Source organism: Prionailurus bengalensis, chromosome A1 (assembly GCF_016509475.1).
Source record: "Prionailurus bengalensis isolate Pbe53 chromosome A1, Fcat_Pben_1.1_paternal_pri, whole genome shotgun sequence".
NCBI classification, from domain to species: domain Eukaryota; kingdom Metazoa; phylum Chordata; class Mammalia; order Carnivora; family Felidae; genus Prionailurus; species Prionailurus bengalensis.
Window position 1 is genome coordinate 188013987 of NC_057343.1, and position 23440 is coordinate 188037426.

General features: G+C 37.3%; 1 protein-coding gene across 1 annotated transcript in view; it reads left to right on the top strand.

Moving 5' to 3' along the window:
* The window catches only part of GABRB2 (gamma-aminobutyric acid type A receptor subunit beta2), a 240558-nt gene extending 220717 nt beyond the window's left edge, over window positions 1–19841 (top strand). The window contains 1 exon segment of the mRNA XM_043596660.1: window positions 13787–19841. Within this exon segment, the coding sequence (XP_043452595.1) occupies window positions 13787–14134 (348 nt within the window). The 3' untranslated portion in view covers window positions 14135–19841.
* Window positions 19842–23440: the final 3599 nt, after the last annotated feature.

Below are 23440 nucleotides of genomic sequence, written 5' to 3' on the forward strand. Positions count from 1 at the left end.
GCACATGCTGTGTGTCATCCTCTGTCACCACTTCCAAGCTGTTTTATGTCAGAAACCGGTTTACCATCCTAAACCTCTTCTGACTGTGATATAACACAAGTTCAATTCCTTTACCCACTTACTCTATAATTAAAGTTACTGTTCTGTGAATTTATCGTATAGGGCACTGTGAATCATCTCATTAAATCCTTGCAGTCACCCAAAAGGCATATATCATAGAATGATTTTACATTTTACAGTTGATAAACAACCATTTTACAGTTGATAAAACTGAGGCTCAGAAAGGTTAAATATCTTTGTGACCTTGTCTTTAACCCAGAGTGTTTCTATCTCAAGCAGTATAGCTTCAGAGTCCACTAATGCCTCAGCCCAAGAGAAGATGAATGCTTATAGGTTTACCCTGAGAGTTCTTAGAGTCTAGGGGTAAAGAGTTTGGATATCTGTGCTAGTCTGTTTTACTTTATTTTATTATGTTTATTCATTTTTGAGAGAGAGAGAGCATGAGCAGGGGAGGGGCAGAGAGATAGAGGAGGCCAGAGGATCTGAAGGAGGCTCTGCACTGATGGCAGAGGTCCCAATGCGGGGCTCGAACTCACAGACCATGAGATCATGAATTGAGCCAAAGTCGGACACTCACCCGACTGAGGCACCCCTGTGCTAGCCTGTTTTAAAATCTAACATGGGGCATCTGGGTGGCTCAGTCGGTTGAGTGTCCAACTTCAGCTCAGGTCATGATCTCGCAGTTCGTGAGTTTGAGCCCCGCATCAGGCTCTGTGCTGACAGCTCAGAGTCTGGAACCTGCTTTGGATTCTGTGTCTCCCTCTGTCTACCCCTCCCCTGCTCATGCTCTGTCTCTCTCTCAATCTCTCTCTCAAAAATAAAAACATTTAAAATAAAATCTAACATGAATCCCTCTCATTTCACATAGTGATTCTTCCTAAAATGACATCAAAGTTAGAAGGAAAGGTCCTAAAGGAAAAGATGAGATCCCTCAAGCTGTCTAACTTGGCACTTATTGAATGTAATGTTGTGTAGACATAGGAGGCTCCCCTGTCTATCTTTCCCCTTTCTTCCTCTTCCTATGTCTGATAGGCCTGATTCTCCCTTTATAAAGGCCTAGTGCTACATTTATCCTCCCCGTCTCTGAGCTCAGGCCTTAATCTCTTACTCGGCCAGTGCTTCTGCCCTATTCTTGTCACTGTTCCTTCAGATGAATGGTGCACACTTATATTTCCTAAATGTCCCCCCTTCAAAACAATAGGGCATTTCACTCTCTACAGGGAATGTGTAAGTCCTCGTGTACCATCAACCTTAAATGTGGTGACTCTGAAACAGGACTGTCTGGGTTCAAATCTCAGATCCCTTATTTACTCATAGTGTTACTTTCTGCAAGTGTCTTAAAATTTTAGAGCCTCAGCAGGCTTATCTATGAAATGAGAGTTAATAAGAGCACCTACTGCAAAGGACTGTGCTGAGGAATACATGCCGTCATCCATATAGAATGTTTATAACTTACTGCCTGGAATGTAGTGTACAGATACGCCCGATTCTAAATATTGACTAAAAATATTAACTGCTAATTCAACAGATACTTCTTGAGTCCCTACCACACATGCCCTTTGCCCTCACAGGGACCACATCTTAAAGGGAGGATATACTTTCAGTAAACATTTATGGAAATAATACATAAGTGATAATAAATGCAGTGAAGGAAATTTCTATATTACTATGAGAATATGTCTCAGAGGAACTGACAGAGTGGGGTATGTTAAGGAAGACTCCCAATGGAAGGAACATTTGAACTGAACTGTGAAAGATGCAAGATATGTAAGAGTGAGTAAGGATGAATATGGATCTTCCTACTCCCTATTATCTGATGACACAAATGTTAGAAATCCCTTGGTCCTATTCCAACAGCTGCATATTATTCAGTAATAGTAATGTTCTATTAAGAAACGGTCTGGAGTTTATAAATACTTTTGTTGTAATTAGATATTTGCCATTCATATTTGTTATGAAGACATTTGTTCTATAGTCAGACTTCTCTTAGCATCAGTTATTTTTCCTTTGTTGTATACAGTGGGTACATGCTTAAAACTACACACTGTAAGTTATTTTGTCTATACCCCCTTTTAAGTACTACTGAGTTGGTTTCTACTGGTTCAATTTTTTTTAAGCACAGCTACTACATCCAGTGCTAGTTAATGCTAAACATGTGTCTCCACTCCCACTCGTAGGATTGAGTAATCACTGTGAATCCACATACCCTCCCCATCCAGCCTACCTCTGTTCCAGGCACCCATTTCAGCAACACTTTCATGGCCCCTGCCATTCAAGAACCAAACTAAACTCTAAATCTGTAGAAGCCAAGGTCACTGGCTGTGTTCCTTGCATCTCTGTGGAGTTGAATATGTTGCTCCTTTCTGTTACCCTTTTGCTATATGTTCCCTGGAATCCTGCCCATCTGGTCCACATTAGATCAGCTTTCTGGCTTCTTAGCTAAATTAAATGAAAGACAATTAGAGGTTGTGGGTGAGGTTCTGTGGAGGGAATAAGTGTCTCTAATACATATGAGTGGAGGTGATATAGTTTGTTTATTTTTGTTTTTCTCAAGTAGTCTAATTCTCTTTTTGAGTCAATATCTTCCAGGGAGAGGGAACTATCAGATTTTTAACTACATTAAAATTTTGGTGCCTTCACTAAGGAGGACAGAAATTAAACCTTGAATTCTTTGCTTTTAGATGAAAGATAGAAGCAGACGGTAATTTCCCTCTGACACAGAAATGAGGCAATGGCAATGGGTGGTTCTGTATGCCCTACCCCCATCCTCATTAGCTTATGGGACAAGGTTGGGTGAGTTTCAAAACCCAATAACAAGAGAAAACCATGAGTCTCCCAATGACCTAGGGTAATTATGGATCACACAACCTTTAAGCCAATCATAACCTGCCATTAAGTCTTGAAATTTAACCTGATCAATTGCTGCATCTATCACTCACTGTCCTGGGCTGTGGAATATTATGAAGAGCAAGGGCATTTAGCTGGAAAAGTCCCCCCTTTTCTCTCTTAGGGACATGCACTGTCATCACCCTTGAAAACATGTGTAAGCCCTACAGGGAAAATGTAGTTCTTTGCTAAAGGCTACCCATTCCTCCTCCCCCTACCCTGTGCATTAGAAACACTTGACTGGCATGTTTGCAGCCTTGTGGGAGGAAACCAAAACAAATGTCCTCTGTGGTATTAGTTAAAAATGGGTTGGGAAATTGTGAATTACGAGTTACATAGTGTGTATAAAAATCTTACCAAGTCATCACCCATAATGCATTGAGTTGTATGAACCAGCTAATGAAAAGATTAGATCAATTGTTTACCTCCAGCTTGGGACCTCAGTCAATTATTCAAATGGAAATTGAACTGGAACAAACTTTTATCTCTCAGGACCTGAGTTTCCAAGTGTTAAAAGTTCTTTGAGTTATCAGAATTAAATGGACAAATTCTCACATCTGCCTCTCTGAAATGCATCAAAATAAGACTGTGTTTATAGAAGCTCATTTAAAACTTGCCTCTATTCTACTCATCCTAAGGAACTGTAGTAATTCAAGACAAGTCCCTCCTTTGGATAGAAGAAATGTACATTAGAATTAGTAGATTTTGAATACACTTCCCTTCACTTTTTCCTCCTTCAGAGAATTTCAGTATGATTCCAATCTTTTATGTTTTTCCATATAATTAAAACAACTCCTGACTTTCAACTTTAGTTGAAACTAGTAGATTTATTTATTAAATTAGAAAGAACCCAGAAAGAATTCTGTCAACCTTCCAAAACAAATTAGTCCATTCATCATATATTTTATTAATTGTACTTTATTATTATTAAATGTAACAATTTGAATGTAGCCTCATTTCCCCTAAATTTAGCATCCATCCTTCTATCTCAATCCAAATATTATTTGTAAAAATACATGATCTCTAGGGCACCTGGGTGGCTCAGTCAGTTAGGCCTCTGTCTATTGATTTTGCCTCAGGTCATGATTTCACGGTGGTGAGATCAAGCCCCGGATCCAGCTTCACTCTGCAAGCCTGCTTGGTATTCTTTCTCTCCCTCTCCCTTTGCCCCTCCCTACCTCAAAAAATAAAAATAAATAAATAAATTAATTAATTAAAAATAAATAAATAAATAAATAAATAAATAAATAAAACACATGATCTGTCATTTGCATACCATTCTTTATCAATTGCACATAAACTAATACGTACATAGAAAGGAATCATTTTCCACAATAAATAAATTTGATTCTGTGAAAGTAAAAGAAATGAAAGAGATTAAGCCACAAAAATTAGGAAGTCTACTTATGAAGTTAAAAGACAGAGAGATACTGCAGAATTTCACAGCAAGGAGCTACGATGTGGTTAGGAAAACAAATACAATACTAGCACTGGATCAAGATCACAGTTTTTAAATTTGTTTAATGTTTGTTTATTTTTGAGAGAGAGACAGAGGATGAGTGGGGGGAGGAGCAGAGACAGAGGGAGACACAGAATCCAAAGCAGGCTCCAGGCTCTGAGGTGTCAGCACAGAGCCTGACACAGGGCTCAAACTCACCAACCATGAGATCATGACCTGAGCCAAAGTCGCACACTTAACCGACTGAGCCACCCAGGTGTCCCAAGATCACAGTTTTTGAAGGACACTCCAGGACTATAGGATTTTTGCTAGGAATTTCTCTATGCATTATTCCTATGTTATTTAATAATTTTTAAAGGCGATAAAGCAGTTCATAAGTATAGATTAAATGGAACTTAAAGACAAAGTTTTTATAAATTAAATCTAAAATGACTGATGTAGCATCCCATGGGCTGAACCCTTAGATGTGATTTTGACCACAATAGTGAAGCTTAAAATTTTGGATTTAAATGTCTTTCAGGCAGCCCTCTATTTCTTCGTCTAGTTCACTACAGGGCCAACTTTTTCCTTTTCTCCATGACACCTGCTTCATACTTTTATATGATCTCTGTAGCCAATTTTGAATGTGTGATCCTAGACTTAATCTAATCCTCTAGTAATTCCATTTAGCAAGTTTTATTCTGAATACTTAGTACCAACTCTAGCAGTCAGCATTAGGGACACATAAGCAATGGGATACAGTCGCTGCTTACATGTTTGCCATTATGGGGGAAATGAGGGCTCAGTTGGTAATAGCCAGAGGATTAACCCCCTGGTAGAGGGGGTTAGCAAAGGCTGTCCTAAATCCACCTGGACTTCCTTGAACAAGAACACTGAGGCCCAGAACAATCCAAGATTAGAACTGGCTCTCACTGCTGAGGTCAGTGTTCTTTCCACTCTTCTTATAGGTACTGAGAGGGGCAGGAACCCATATGAGAAGGACCAAAAAGAGCACAAACATTAGTTCATTTGATGGCTCATGCTTGCTGAAGGTCTTCTCACTAGTGATCCTGTATTAATCATAATTTTTATGAAAGCTTTATCTTCTAGCCTTGGCTATGAGAAAAATCATATCCTTCTCTTTCTGCTCCTGAGATATGCTTCTTATTTCCTCTAAAAAATTCACTATCACTTGAGATAATAACTTAACACCTCATGAACTCACTTGATTCACCCATTTATCCAGATGGATTTGTGTGTGTGTGTGTATGTGTGCACGTGTGTTTTTGAAACAGAATCTTTACACATTGTGGTGACTATAGAGTAGGATTTCCTTAACAGTGAAACAGTTCATTAAACAAACCTTGAGATACACACTCATGTGACCTACCTATGAGAATTTAAAAATTGAAAATCAAAACAGCAATAAGTAGAGCTACCTATGTCCTTACTATAAGTATTTCACCTCATATGAAAATATTTGGTAGAAAAAGCACAAGATTTCAATCTGCAAACATAAATTTAAATGATTGTTTTACCACTTAGTAAATTTTAGCTACTTACAAATTTCTGCATTTTGATGGGAAGGGTTGTTTTCAAAATGCTGATAGTACTAATTCCTCATAATATGGTTGTAAGTCTTCAAACACTTTATAATAGCATAACAAAATTTAAAAAAGATAGAGTAGAAATCTCAGCCCTTTTTTTCTACTAGTTTGTATTTTAAAATGACCACCCTTCCACAACTACCTGGGTATTTCAGCAGTATTCTTCTGTATTTATGTTCCAGATCTAAACTCCATATTTGGTTACTATTTCCCCATTTACTTTGGTGGAGGCATTCCACAAAGATATTGGCCTTTTCTTGCTCTCCTAGAATCTTCATTTCATGTTCTGGTTGGGTGAACTTTTTTTCACCTCTTAAAATACCGAATGCATGTTAGGTCATTTCTGAGTGTTTTTACTTTGGAAAGAAGTGCTTTGGATATTCCCAGGTGGTTAACAGTTCATTACCTTAGCATTTCAAGTTACTCAGGTCACAGTGTCATTTCATGGAAGATAAAACATGATCTCCTACCCAATACTAGTCACAGTAATTGGAAATTGCAGAGTTAGGATTTCCTGAGTTTTTGCAATTTTTCACTCTTCTCTTGATGATATGAGTGGTAAACTGGGATTTAAAATACCCCCTTTTCACTTCCCAAGATAAGCATGTGATGCTGCTGGGTCACTGAGGGATGTGATTTGTTTTTCTGGACAAGGACATTCCTCCAGAGCATACACCTGTCACTGAGAAAGGTGCAGAAAGGAAGCAAGAAATCTGAAACTAGACCTGTAATTAACAAATTATATAAAAATAAGATCCATTCGTCATTGTTTAATGTGATACCTTTTAAGCAAAATGGAACTCTGTTAACCAAAGCATGTTCTGTTTCTTGATGGAAAAAAAAAAAAATGTTGGAATTAGGAATGGAAAGAAGGAAAAGAAAAGCTCTTAATCCAGGTGTTTAACATGAATTTACTCCTATTTAAACCATCAACAGACAGGTCAGTCTGGGAAATAACTTAGGTCAGCAGAAAAGTCCATCCTCCTACCCAACAGAACAGCTGATTCAATCAGTGTGCACACTGTGTTATTCACGGAGAATCATTCATAGAGTCTCTGGAATGCTGGAGTAAATAAATCACTGTTTCCCAAAATTTCAGCATTTAATTGTTGATTGATAAGCAAAATAACCCCAGGTAAAGCATAATTTTATGGTGGATTGTTGAATGAGAAACATGAGACTTTCTTTATTCGTACTGGCCTGTTTAATAGGGCCTCTTCAAAAACCCTTATTGTCAGGAATGGACACCTGTAAGTTAAAGTTCAAGACTAGAAAGCAAATAGTGTAGATGCTTGGACTAAAGCAAGGCCTTTGGCTTGGTTCTTGCAAAGGCAATTTATCTGCAGAGAATGACAGTTTATTCACTAGTCTGCCTCTTCCTTCTCTTCCCCTTCATTTACTTTTGCTTCCTTCTCTCTCTTGTTTTAACTACTATCAACAAATTTCTCATGGGTGTTTGAGTAAGTAAAAATGCCAAAACATGAAAATTTGAAAAATATTTTGTTATATTTCCCAGAGCAGTAGAGATTGGTACATGATCTTTCTAGTTAAAGGGAAACTATGTCTTGTTAATATCTTAATCAAAAAAAAAAAAAAAAAAAAAGGACAGGTTAGTGTTTTCTACTGTGTCTCACTGCTCAAGTGAAGAAAAAGACAATTAGGAAATCCACTTGGTCAAGCCTGGTAAGGTTGGGGTGGAGACCCGATTTCAAAGATTAGCTAAATCCACATGACAACTGCTATTCCCATCATTTTCTGGAATGTCTTCGCCTAAGTACACTCTGATAGAGAGATGGCATTTTAAGACAGAACTCATAATTGAAGACAGTCTCAAGATAGACAGTTGTGTTGTGTGAGGATTAGGAACCTTGGAACAGACAGATTTAGTGCCAGTACATTACATACCAACTGTGCAACTCTGGACAGATCAATAATCCAGAATTCTCAATCTCCTCATTTTTAAAATGAGAATATTAGAAATAACTTTCTCATAGGTTTATTGTCAAGATTAAATATTGAAACTGTGTGAAGGCTTTAATATAGTTCCTATCTCCAGAAAGTAATAAATGGAGGTCACATATGTTTTCTCTGTATGAAAGTTGCTTTTCAGCTTGGTGGTGTGGACTGTGGTCAGAACTTCACCTTTTTCATTGTGTCTCAAGGCCTCTGTTTCTTCTTTATTTGAAGTCATGCCCTCTGCTGCTGTCCAATGGACTGATAGTTTTCCAAGTGTGAACCCCAGCCTTGCAGCCTGGCATCACCTGCAAGCTGGTGATTTCTAACCTGGGAGCTTGTTAGAAATGCAGATCATTGAGCCTTATTCCAGCCTTACTGATTCAGAAACCCTGCAAGTAGGGTCCCGAGATCTCTATGTTTTAACAGAGCCTCTAAGGAATTCTGATGAATGTTCAAGTTTGGAAACCTCTGAAACAGACTATACCATCCGCCAAACCAAGGAAATACTGAGAGATGGTTCCTAGACAGAATTTGTCCCTGGTAGGGCTGGTGAACTATCAAACCACAGATGTCTACTATACGTAGGTGAAAGCATTTGAATTTAATAGGATTTTACATCAGCTGTCATATTTAGTGGCATATTTAAAGACAGAAATTCTTATTCATTCCTTATTAAGGAAAATTTTGCAAGCCTCCAGAGGACTACCATTCACTGAGAGGGTCCTCTTTTATGAGCTGTAGAGGACACAAGGGCTTGGGGGCTGCTGCTGTGCCTCAGCATGACACGGCGAACAAAGACCAGATTCTAATTCCTACTCTAACACATATTCACTATGAGAACTTGTGTTAGGTTTCTTAATTTCTCTGCGCTTTATTTTCTGAGCACGAGATTAGTACCTGCCCTACAGGGCCACTGGGATAACTGAAAGAGGTCAATATGTAAAATGATTAGTCCTGGCTTCTAGTTGCTACTCACTAAGCTCCCTTCTCTGAGACAAGAATGGGGCATCCATCATGTAAATAGCCAGGGCCCTATCAAAAATGCTCCTTCCATATTTCAGGCACCTGAGCATACTGCTTCAGCAAGAGACCTGTATAAATAGAGGGAGAATACCTAGAGTGAGAAAGGACTTCAGGGGGTAACCCCATCCAATCTTCAGACTGGTGCTGCAAAATTAAATCCACCTTACTGATGACTCACTGAGAGATTGGATTACTAAGGTCACAAAATTAATTCTATCTAATCACTTCTTACTGAGCCCCTACTATGTGCCAGGCACCATGCCAAGTGCTTGGGGATACAACAGTGAAAGAAAAAGACCTTGCTTCTGCCTTTCCCAGGAAGTATAGCCTGGTGGGGCAGCCAAATATTAAACAGATGATCATAATGACAAGCATTATGGTGGAATGTTGTAGGGCCATGAGGAAAGAGAAGCCAGGCTCTTTCCTTGCTCTGCCACACTAGCAATGGAGACATCTCCCTCTTTGACACTGGCTTGAGGGCTGTTTTCCCTATCAGTCAGGAGGATAGCTGGTGGATCTGTGAACCCATGAATACTGTGCTCCCTTTCCACCTGTGAAATGAAAGGCAGCTTTTACTCATCTCACTTCACCATTCAGAAGTAGCTCAGTCCAGACTTATGTATTATACTTAATAAGTGTATTGTGTATTATAACAAAAACATAGTGTTTACTTTATATGAAGCATTGTTCTCAGCACTTTACAGAAGTCACTAATCAAAGCAAAATTTAAATAATCTGATGAATTCAAAGCTCTGGTTTGTTTATATAGTCGATGGCTTTTAAAAAAATGGCCATGGAAGATCAAATGTATGCATTTAATGAATATTTATTGCTTTTTAAAAGCAAGAACAATTATGATTTTTTTTGAGTGCTTGCTATGGGCAAAGCTGGGCTAAGTGGTTTGCATGTGCTGTCTTATTTAATCCTCTCAAACAACTCTAGAGACTGGTGTTTCTCCCACTTTACATATAAGAAATGAACTCAGAGAGGTTGAATGATTTGCCCATGGAATCAAAACTGGTGAATGGCTCAACCCAGAGTCAAAATGTGGATTGTCTGAGTCCAGAATTAGAACTTGGAAACACTGCACTATATTTCCACTTCTAAAAGAAAACAGATATGCTTCCAGGTGTTGATCGGGCTACTATTCAAAACAGACAAACAAACAAATAAAAAATTCTCAGAACTGGTGATTCCACAGCAAGTTGGGTAAACAAACAGATGCTGTGGCGTAGTGTCAAGGGAGGGATGCAGCTAATTTCTGAGGAGTAAACAAGGTTGGCATTATCTGGGAGGCTTTATGGCAAACGTGAGAAAACTGGCCCTTCAGGGACAAGGTGGGGTAATCAGAGCAGTGTCTCAGGGCTTCCCTTGAATGTGCAGCCTAATAAACTGCAACCCGCTTGAGCTGCCTCCTCCATGTCACCATTAATTGGGAAATAAATTGGAAATGAAGGCAGCTGTACTTTATACCTCTCCACTTTACAGCTCCATAGCTAAGGGTAAGAGTTTTCTGGGAAAAAAAGATTGTTGTTTTTCTTTTCATTGTTTTGTATTTTAATTGAAGTTAATTTATACCTTGACTATTAATGACCTTAATTAAGACTCTGCAGGCAAAGTTTGGGGTTCAACTATCCTAATATAGCACAACACTGAGGAGTCACACTTTATAAGCTGATGCAGATGTCCAACCTGCCTCACCTACCGCAACCAACCGCAGCCTCAGCCTGATTAGATCTTCAGCAGTGGCAAGATGATTAGGCTTACCTACGGAAAGTTCATCACTCATGTCTATTCCACATCCACTGTGAGGGCAGGATACTTTTTTTAGGCATGGCTATTTGCTGTGTTTTCTCAGCCTGCTAGCACCTTTATGTTTCCCACTGCATTTGTAGCCTGTCATGACAGTCACCTTGCATAGCACTTCTGTTTCCCAAGTTCTTCCTGCATAGTCAGTTGATCTCCCAAAACTTTATTCTTAACAGTTGAAGAAAACTAGTTTGGGATGGATTAAATCACTGTTCCAAGGTCAGAAATAAGAATCAGGGCAACCAGTAGTCCAGTCTTTTCACTCCAAATCCATTTTGTTTTCTGGAGGCTGTTATTGCCACGGGGACCGGCAGCCGTGCTGTCTTCCTCACCACTGTGGCTACAACACCTGGCACAGCGCCAGACACACACTAGTGCCTGTTACGTATATTTTGTAAATTTTTGATTAAAAATAAATTATAAAGCTTCAAGAATTATCTAACAAATCTTGGGTTTCATAAAACAACAGAAACCCACTAAAATCAGACGAATTATCCAACTTAGAACAAGTTGCCATACTAAGAGTCCACTGTTCCCATTATTTTTATAATGCTTATTATTGTTGATTTGTATTCTTACCTCAGCCAAGTCTGATGTATATTCATAACTGTTCTTAACATAGTTGCTCAATAGAAAAACAAATAATCCTGGTGCTTAGAGAGGGGGAGACTCCTGAACAACTGTCATGTGTAGCGGCCAAAGGAATTTTGCTAAGCAGTTATTTTCTAGGTAGTTAAAAGAGCAAACAACCCAGAGCAGAAGGGAAAATAACAACACTCTCTGAAATAATGAAGAGTGATATGTTCCCCCACTTCTATCCGCTTTACTTTCCTTGAGTGTTGTAAAGTCACCCTTCTCTCCCCCAAGCTTTGTGCTCTAATGATCAAACTCCATCACTTAGTAACTGTGTGACTTTGTGACATTTGATGATGCCTTCACTTTATAACCTAGGAATGAATTCCTTTTTCAAAAAGATGGTCGTGAGCATTCAGTTAGACAGTTTCTGCAAAGCCCTGGCACATGAGACGTAACTTTAAACATTTGTTTTCTTCCCTAGGGCCATTGAATCCATCACTAAAGCCATTACCTGGCCCTTCCTTGAGAGAAGTGTTGCTAAATTCATTGGGTTTCATTTCCAAATCTTATAAACTTTAAATATTAATCTTAATAGTATATTTGTTTAATATGTCCACTAAGCAAAATACTACCATATACCAAACCTACAGAAAATCTAATCAGCGGGCAGAGATTAATTGGTCAATTACTAGGTTCTAGCATATTTTATAAGTTCTGTTTCTCAAAATATTTTAGATTTTAATTTAAAATACAGGGTCATTAAACCACATTTGAAAGCTAATTGTTACTATATAATCTTAGCAACCTTCTTTTTGCCTTCTGCATAATTCATGAAGCTCAGACCATTTTATCTTTCAATTAAGTGTTTGGTTATATCCCTTGCTTCCATATATCATCAGTATCTACTATTGATCATTTTTATTTTATTTTATATTTCAACAACTTTACTGGCAATTGGTATATCATGATTCTCCATCAAAATAAATGTACTCTGTTATTAATAATAATGTGTTGCAACTAGGTTTTATTATCTGTAGCAATTGAAGGCTCTTAAAAATAAGACACACAAATCTTCCCTTCTTAATAAAACAAAAAAACATTATCACAGTCATTTAATATTTGAGTATCATTGTGTCAGTATTCATTCTTTCCTTTTAGCTTTGCCAAGAAGCTAAAATTATCCAAGAGATAAAAGAGGTCACCATATCTACAGGACACCCTCCTACTCCCTGGGCTCAGAATTCAACTTAATACAGCCAACTTTGGGCTAACTCACTTCTTGAATCCTGCCTCCTTCCATTCCTTCTCAGGTCAATCCCTCACCCCACTGACCCTTCCACCATGCACAGTTTTGCCCAGCTGTTAATTTTCAAGTCCCTTGTTCTGAATTCTGTTGTATTTTGGCAAGTCACATGATGCCTGAATTTCTATTGTTCAAAACTCTTCTTTTATCCTATTTATATTGATATTGCAAATTTAGGGTGATATCTCATAATCATGGGTGTTAAGAAACAGTTAAGTGAAGTTATAGGAAAAGGTTTCTGGTATATGTAGCAAGTGCTTAACAAATGTTATCTACTGGTTTTAGTTCTAGTTTTAGCATGAATTCATCTATAATTAGGCTACTATCATGAGCATAACTCAGTAATTAATCCCTTAATACTATTTCATACCTAGCACAGCTTAATTTTGTATTTATTCATATCAGAACTGTAAATTCTTTAAAGAGTGCCACACCTTCTATTTCTCTGTATGCCCTAAGTGGTAGTAGCAGCAGTCTATTATATCTATTATATCATTACCTTATTAAAGAAGTGCTCTAAGGTTGGATTATTATACCATTTAATAGATGAACTGAAACTAGCATAGCTTATAGTGATGGAGGCACCATTCACATTAGGAATTCACCCAAGTTCACTTAGATAGTAAGTGGCAGAACCAGGATATGCACCCAGACACATGGATCCCAAACCCACATACCCAGCTGGTATGTTCCTCTTTCTTCCTCATCTCTTGAGTGGCCACTTTGAAACAACTTGGTAATTGCAATGCTTTTTAAAAGAAGATCATTAGAATGGCAAACGTCAGAGTGCCTCTGATTTTTGAGCATCAAAAATAAACCCATTAGAAGATATTTGTGATATAGTTAAAATGTGAGACACTAGCCTTGATCAAGCTGCATTCTCATCTCAGTTCATAGCCTGATGATCCTCAGTGATCTCAAATGGCTCTAAATGATGTACTGATTTGGGTTTAGTCAGATGATGAGCGATATCTGTTTGTCTGTTATCCTTCTTAGATAATGTAGCCTCAAAGCCGGTTCTCTTAACACTCTGATAAATATTACCTAGATCACATATCCTAGCACCTTGCATAATTAGGAGCAATAAAGGCTTACTGTTTTATCTTATTTGATTCTTCTCCCTTGCAGATGGACCCACATGAGAACATCTTACTGAGCACTCTTGAGATAAAAAACGAAATGGCCACATCTGAGGCTGTGATGGGACTTGGAGACCCCAGGAGCACAATGTTGGCCTATGATGCCTCCAGCATCCAATATCGGAAAGCCGGGTTACCCAGGCATAGTTTTGGCCGAAATGCTCTTGAGCGACATGTGGCACAAAAGAAAAGCCGCCTGCGGAGACGTGCCTCCCAACTGAAAATCACCATCCCCGACTTGACTGATGTGAATGCCATAGATCGGTGGTCCCGCATATTCTTCCCAGTGGTTTTTTCCTTCTTCAACATCGTCTATTGGCTTTATTATGTGAACTAAAACATAGCCTCCCATGGGAAGCAAGGACTAGATTCCTCCTCAAACCAGTTGTACAGCCTGACGTAGGACTTGGAAAACACATCAATCCAGGACAAAAGTGATGCTAAAATACCTTAGTTGCTGGCCTATCCTGTGGTCCATTTCATACCATTTGGGTTGCTTCTGCTAAGTAATGAATACACTAAGGTCCTTGTGGTTTTCCAGTTAAAATGCAAGTGATTTGTATACATGCTGGCAAGACTGTCTGAGTGTTCCATTTTATCTGCTGATGCAGCCTATATAGAGGGCAATTATTTAGAAGATATTCTGAGAGGGCTCAGTAGCATTGCCAGTCATTTTGCTGAGAAGTGGTCATGTCCAGATACTCCCCATCTTCATTTCTAAGGTTGGCATGCTGTTGAGATGGCACTGTGTTTATGAAACATCTGCAATGCCATGCAAACATGCTTACTGAAGATGACCTATGCCTGTCTTAAGGTGATAATGGTGTGTCATGGGAAGATAGTTCCCACTGGATTCTAGAAGGTTCTCATGTAGTTCAAACAGGATAGGCAGAGTGAAGACAGAGACTTGGTAACCAATTTGGCCAGTCTCTGCTTGAGCACAGGGAGTCAACTCTGATGTCTTCCATTTTGACATTTCTAGAAACTGGGGACTACTAAACATTATCATGCGTGGTGGCCAAGAAATGTTTCTAAAAAGCTATTTCTTGTTGGTTAAAATAGAGTTAATAATCCAGAGAAGAGTGGAAAATCCAGAAACAAATGTTGTAACAAAATTAAAGCAAGCGAGCAGCATGACCCTTACCAGCCCCACACAGCATCTGGTCCATACATATTTTGTATAATGGCAAAAGGTCAGTGAGAGAGATTTTTTCCCCCACTTCACAGGCTTTTGACAGCACACCTAAAGAGGTTTTTATAGTTTATCTAATCAAAAGACAACCACAAAATAGAAAAGCTAGCAAAATTAGAAGTATCTTAGATGCAGGTTAGATTGGGAGTCATTCAAATATACTAATATAGAGCACAGATAAAGCTAGGAGACAGGTTGATTTTCTCAGACAATGTCAGCTGTCTCTACAACATTCCCCTTAAGTTTATTTCTGAATTTAATAGGGTATTTCAAAAGAAGGATTTGTTCATTTCTTTAAAGGATTAATGGTCCTTTGCCAGCTTTTCTTGTTTCTGAAATCCTGATTATATTCTTAGGAGACAAAGCAAGGCTTTGAAGAGATTGATTGAACTACATTTCCTTATGTGCAATGACATTCACCTTTGTATTTTTCATAGCAAACAATACTTAAAGGATTATGTGCACAAGTAGAGTTAGTTTGTGGGTTTGTTGGATTTGACTTTTTAAGGGTGCTTTCATTGTATATGTTGCGATCGGCTGGATCAAAGAAAACATGAAAAGTAGTGTAGAATAGGATAACAACAAAGCCACATTAACATGATGAGTGTTATGAGCCTCAATTGATATTACAGAAAAATATATAACTGATCAGCAGGCATGATGTATTGTTTTTATTCAATTTTTAAATTATGTCAGTGTGCTTCTTTCTATAATAATTGGACATATGCATTCATATGTGAGACAGTAAAGAGAATAAGCTAATATATTTTATTTCTATCAATGTGAGGTCCATATTTTGCTTTTCTTGGAGAAAATAGTGAATTGCTAATTTCTCCTTAAAGTTTGATTTGATTGAATGTTTTCTTAGAGGATGACTTTGCTATTTCTATTTTAAAGACAAGAAACACTTATTTTCAAAGTAACATCCCTAATTGTGCATAGTAGGCAAGGCCAGTATTTGCCTGTGGATAAAATGTATGTTTTTTTTCCCCTGATAATTCAGCAGCTTGGAATATTACAGAGTCCTGCTGCCCTCCTATTCCAACTATCAGACAGAGAGGGGAAAAAAAAAAGGTTTAGCATTCAGCTTTCTAAATTCTATGCTCCAAGATGGGAGGTATTTTTTTTTCTTCACCAGCAAAGGGAACTCTGGCCTTTATTTTTTGATTATACACTTGAACACTTCTGAGTATGATCTTTGGGCAGAATCCAACCAAGTTTCTGCCCATGAGCTCAGAGTAAAAATTTCTCAATTTTCTCCAGGTACATGCTTTCACCTAGGCAATCATTTTGGGGCACACACTAATAAAAGTGCCTGTCCCTTTTCGCCAGGGGTTAAAGTTTGAGTAGCATATATCAGGAAGGAGCATATCGATAACTCAGGTGCACAACTCCAAAATGCCATCCTAGAAAGGTTTTTCTAGAGACAACTCAGAGCCCAAGTCTAGCAGTGGGCTCTTATTTGCAATCATAAAAGCCATAAAAATTCTTGATATTGTCATTTATGGTTACAACAAAATTTCAATGTCCAGGGAAGTCAACGTGGTAATCTAGATCAAAGTGAAAGAAGAAACTTTGCAGCATGAGCCTCAAAAGCGTATGACCAAGGATTTATTTCTGTTCACAGTGATAAGAAGAAACCAGAAAAAGGAGAAAGATGGGAGCTTCAAACAGATGCCCTAGAACGAAATCCATATATTGGCATTCAATAACCACGTAGGTAGAAACAACTGACTCATCCTGCCCAGAGACAACAGTAGATGTAGATTTTATTTTTAACTATATTTTTACTGTAGTTGAATTGGACTGTAGTCACCAAACTGGGGGTGGGTTAGGGAGGGGTGCTAGATCTCATAACTCTATGAAAACCAGTCAGCTTGGTATCCAGTGGTTAAATTTAAGGACCACAAAAATGTGTTTTGGCAATTCTGATATGGTATTAGTATCACTTTATACATATATATATGTATATATATATATATACATATATATATATATAGTTTTCCTTTTGATTATGAAACAGCCAGATAGCCAGCAATTAAGGTGTTTTTCATCTTTGTGAAATTCATAGGCAAATTCTGACTCTAAAATGCACAGTCTAAATGAAATCTTTGATCTCAATCTGTATATATATATTGTACATGACTGCTAGTAGGTATGAAATGCATTTTCAGAATTGAAAACTCATGCAACATAATCATGTGTTTGCATAAGGAATGTTACAATTCTTTCTACTGCAATTTAACAACAGGGGAAAATACTTAAGCAGTGCCATCTAGACCTTTTATCTTCTCATGTCTTCAAAAGCAGTGCTAAGTAAAAATAATAATAATAATAATAATAAAAATGGTTTATGAACCAAAAGACTTTACATTCTAGTATTAGGAACACAAAAAGTCTGTCAGCTTATAAAAGCACAACACATAGAGAAAGTTCAGTGGAATGCAGTGGGAAAATGGATCATGTTCATTTTAAGCAAGACCTGCATTAAATTGGCAACTAACACAATTTCCATTTTCTATAGGTAACTGTGTTCCAGTCTTATGATTAAGTTCATACTAAACAACAAAAACAGCAAAACAATCAACAACAGGTCTTACAACATATCTACATGTATATATGTGTATATATAGATCCATGTAAACATAAATACATATATATGCATTCATATGTTGGAAAACAAAAGGAATAAGCTAATATGTTTTATTTCCTTCATTTAACCAATGTATGAGTATTTTTAATTGGCAACCAACAAATCAACCTATTGAAACTAGTAATACAGGGTACTGAGCATTTCTCTATCAGCAGATCAATGCCTACAGTTCTTATGAACCATTGCACAGTTTGACACTACAATAGTACTGTACCTCAGAACATCGGGAATTAACTAGTTCTCACATTGCTTGTCTACTTGCTCTCTTTTTCAAGAAAACAAATAACATTGTCTATTGGTGATTTAAAAACAAAGTCTTAAAACAGAAAATGAAAAAAAAATCCTCCTTGAAGGAGGAAAAAAAAAATAATAACCCCACCATGTTGGTTAGGGCAAATACTCTCAACTGTAGCAATCATGCCATTTTGCTAAGTGTACAGAGTCCATGTAATGTGAGCAACCATAACTTTCACTGAGCGTGTGTAAATATTAAAACAGATTTCTTAAATATTTTTAACTTCTAATTTGTATTTTATGGTAAGGCAATGTGCTAATTCTGTTTATGGCTTATGTTCATGTGTTATAATATTATGTAAATAATTCAACATGCTGTAAATGAATAGTCAATAGATACAAATAATTGTTTAATTCTTTTTCTTAATTTTTATTTATTTTTTACTAAGTACAGTTACTGCAGTGCCCCAGCAGAGTAATTTAAACACCCTTTTGCATAAATGGTTTGGGATCCCAGACAGAAGGGTTTCAATTTGCTATCACAGACATACACACATACACACTCACACACTCACACAAACACACACACACACACACACAAACACACACACACACACTCACACTCTCACTTTCCGCTCTCTCACTTCCACTCTCATCCCCTTTATGGGAAATGCTGTAGTGTTTATGTAGTCAATGTAACAGCCAAGAGATAGCCTTAGAAATGGAAATGGGAAAAGCAGAAATGATCATTGATAACTTGATAGATTTTTTTATATGTCAGAGTTCAAGACACCAAAGGTTGTAACTTAAATCTCAATTTTAAAAGAGTAAAAGTTTATATTGATGGCACTACAGGAAATAAAAGTGCTTATTATTCATACCTGTTCCAGAAATTTATTACACATAATACACATGAGACTTTTTTTTAATAATAGCATTTTGTCTTTAGATAGTATTATTCCTTTTAACCAAAGACTCCAGAATTATTAAAAAACAAAAAAAAAAGGAAAGAAAAAAGGAAAAATAGGGGAAAATAAAAAAAAAAGACTGCTTCACACCAAAGGTTTAAAAAATATTTTCCAAATACACTAGGAACATTGTAAAAACTAGTAAGGAGCCAACAGAATGCTAACTAAGATACTGCCGTAAAGAAATCATTTAAGAAAAAAAAAGCAGCAACACCCTTAAAAATTTATTACTTAAAAATTGAAGTGAAACATTTCTGTAGATATATGCAAAAATTCTAACATCAGATTTTAATTTGCTTTGAAAAGTTCTTTTGTGATAAAGATAAATATGATCCAATATGATGACAAACAAAACTTTGTGTTTTTTAACTTTCAGAACCAAATGTCTCTCTCCTGTCAAATGTCCACTAATCTGATGCCCATTTGTGTGTCTTTGTACCACCAGAAGCAAGCTGACAGTTCCATCAGCTTGTATCTTTTTCCTTTTCAGTTCAGTAATTTGAGTTAAACCATGGTCATTTTAAACATAATTATTTCAAACAAAGTTGCAAATGATTTAAATTCCATAGCATTTAAAAAATTTTATTTGCATGGGTGTTTAAATAGTTCTGTTATGAATATTGTCCCTGCACAGTTCTGAATTGTCCTTTTATAAAAAGTGATATTCTAGTTTCTTCACAATGTAGTGATTATCAGCCTTACTAATTACCTTGTAGCCTTTCTTAATATGCACATAATGCACATTTTCCAATGGCTAGAAAATGCAAAACACAAGTGGATATCATTGCATCTATTTTCATGTCTTTCTAAAAAACAGGACTACTAAAATCTCTGGGATACATGAGATAGTAACAAATGAGGATTATAAATGAGTAGCACATAAGAATTATTTTCTTGAATTTAAACTTATTACAACCAGTTTCAGCATGTAAATATATAATAATGTTGGCTAGTGTGTAATTCTTGAACTAAGAAATATAAATAAAACTTAAAAGAATGTGTTGTGGTTTCATTGGGTTCAGAGTGTGTGTGTGTGTGTGTGTGTGTTTAGTTTATTAGTATGAGTTAGATTGTTGAATCCTGGCTTTGTGAAAAGCAATGGAAAGCTTCAAACTTGGGACCTGCTGTTGGGCAGATTTGAGTTTGAGCTCAAACTTGTCACATATTAGGCATTTGACTACGCAGCTACTTAATCCATCTAACTCTGTTTTCTTATCTGTAAAGCAAAGATATAATTGCACCTCCCTCATAGGGCTGTTGTAAAGATGGAATATAATAACCCATTAGAAGTCCTTGACACCTTGCATGGTAAGTGGTATGTAAACAGTAGATACTATTGTTGTTGCTTTTGTTAATTTTCATCATTACTATAATAGCACATATATCACAAATTGTATTATGCCTAAAACTTCACAATAATTATTAAATGTTCTCTTAGGATATTTTATATCAAGGATAATTAATTTAAAAATTAGCTTTACTCATGAAAATATGCTAAACATTATGCATTCGTTTAACATTGAACGTATATCTGATGAAGACATTGTGCTAAGCTCTTTGCAAATGTAATACTCATTTAGTCCTTACCATATTCCTCAAGTAAAAGAAACTCAAGATCAGAAAGAGGGAGTACCTTGCCTGTGAGACTGGAAGAACTTGGATTCCTACCCAGGTTGGTCTCATCTTCAAATCCTTGTAAGCTCTTTCCACTTCAGCATTAAAAGCAACCGGACTTACTTAATTCACATTCATTTTGGTCATTTCTCAAAAAACATTTGCTGAGAGTCTGCCTTCTGCCATATGTAGTACTAGTACTGGAAATGTACAGGTTGAGCACACAAAGCCCCTGCCCTATGGGATTATTTGGCACCACTCAAACATGTAGGAACTCTCTTAAGGCCAGCAACTCATTTGGTGATAAGCTCCGAGACTTTCACCCCTCATGACTTTAGAATGTCCAAGCAGCACCTGATAGACACTATCTGTGAGGGAGGCAGCCTGTCAGGACATTATTGTCCAATACATTCAGGATTAAAAGGAGCTATTGCTATCAAAGAATGAACATCACTGAAAAGACCCAATTATGGGATGAGTGAAGAACCAGTTCTTCTCAGCTTACACTATAAATTGCAAATTATGTAAACCTACAAATGCAAAATATGTGCATTTTCAGTTGACACCCTTCATGCTAAGTTTCAGCATTCTGTCCAGCAGAGAGAACAGAAGTCAGCTCCAGTACAGGAACACATTCAAATAACTGGTGGTGTGTGTGTGTGTGTGTGTGTGCATGCACACGCGCGCACGCACAGAAACTCATGTAGGTGGGATGGTGAGAGAGCCAATAGGAAGTGACACCATAGGTGCAATTCATGGTCAGTAACTTAGCTCTGGAATGGGAAAGCCCCAAACACCTTCCCTCAGATGTGCTGATCAATTCATAATTGGTAAATTCCCCTACGCATACTCCAACTAGTATAATTTCTTCTAAAAACACTTCAGATAGCCTCACTCTCTTCTGATATTTGTTCTAATTCTGAAATATCATATATCATTTTTTTCCACGCAGAATATCCCTCTGAGCCATTCCACCCCTAGAATAATATCAGGTTAGTAAGAAAATCTCTCAGAGATATCAATAGGCATAATAAATCCATAATCTTTGATTTCCTAAAGCAGACAGCAGCAAGATAATGTAAATACATTCTTATCCCCATGTGATACAATGTGTAATGTGACAGAGCATTAGCCAAATGTGCAGCCCTCTTCCACCCTACCCACCATAGTATCACCCTACTATATGGACTAGAACCAAAGAATAATCATGAAATGGCCAATTCCAGAAAAGCCCAGAATGATTAGGCTTCTTTGGTAGATCTCCTTATCAATGTGTTTATTTGTTCATATTCTGATGCATTCTTTTGTTTGGTTCTAGTGGCCAGCTAGTACATTAGTATTCATTCATATATTTACTTTTTCACTTCAGAGATTTTTATTGGAAACAAAAGGAAAAGCTCCTGGGACATACTAAGAGACAATGCTTAGTGTCCCACTAATACTGAGGAAAATGAATGTCTTTGAGGGTAAGGAGAGAGGAAAAAAATTCTCTCAGATTGGGAAGAAGGATACCTGGTTACATGGAAGTAGAGATTTGTACACTATTCAGTGGTGGTGACTGAGGAAATGGTAGACCTCAGAGCAAATGGTGTAATGAAGTTTGGGAAACCTGCCCCTGGCGTTGCCCCAGACATGCTACAAATGACAGACTCTTGTGATCACAGTGAAAGCATCACACAGGCTGGAGCATCTCAGTAGAAAAGAAAAAAAAAAAAAGCTTCTGTCTTTCTGCAGCAGTATAATGCTGCTAGATAGCTTCATTTAAAAAGTTAGATTCATCACTACATTCCCATCTGAGACCTAGTGGGTACTTGGTCCCTCAACCCCACAAAGTGGTATGAGAGACAACAGGATGGATTTAATGTTAGATCAGCAATATACTATTTCTAGGATTCAATGTGCAAAGGAAGTGGGCATAACTTGTTTCCGTTCTGAAAGAAAGCTAACAAGAGATCTAAGGTTTGGCTAGAGGATTAATATATCTCACACCCTATGTTTTAGAAACTCAAATGTGTATACAGGGCTTAATAGGAATGGTAAAATAGTAATATACACTTGGCACAAAACAATAGGGAGTGGTGGGGACTGTGGATAACTAGGGAGGACAAGCTCTACCTAAAAGCAGTTACTATTAAGCCCCATCCAATGGTTGCCTTGAGGGATTGCAACCCTGGGGTTGCCAGATGAGTCTTAGAATTCAAGAAAACCCCAAAGCACTGCATCTTTTATTTTCTGGACAGTTACAGTATGGTCAGAGAGACACTGAAACATTCATCTTTCCTATGCCAAAAATCCCATCCTGATGTTCTAGATCTGTAATCCCAGGAAAGAGCATATTACAAGATCTATGAGAGTATTTTCATATGAAGCAAGCTTCTATGCTATTATAATTGTGACAAGATCTCTTTTCTTCACTTTCCTGGAGGCTGACACCTTATAAATGAAATTTTTTATGCTCTCTCAAAATAAGAAAGATATATAAACTTTTTTATATTATAAAGTATACAGAATTGCAACAGAGGTTTTCACAATGTGAACATGTGATTGACTACTTTTAAGTCACTCTCTTTGAAGCTCAGTGTCTCTTTTCCCTATGCAGTGACTCAGAAGTCCCTTATCTCCCAACACTTCCTGGATCCATCCAGCAGTAGTGAACTTGACTAAGAACAACACAAAAACCACCCAAGGAAGGATTTCGATGAGGACCAAAGAGTTATGAGGGGGCAAGGAACTTTTGGGAGAGAAATGGAGAGAGGAAAGGGGAGGGCAAGGGTGGAAGTTTAAGGGATCTCCATCATTACAGAGTGTGCCATGGACTTCGGTTCTTGACGATGTCAACAACTTCAGAGATGAAGTCTGGGGCACAAATTAAATGGGAAATAGAAGTTATGGAGAAATTTCCACCTCCCCAGAGACCCTATGTAGAATGGAGCTTAGTGAATGAACCTGAAGTGAAGAACTAATAAAAAATTATCCAGAAAC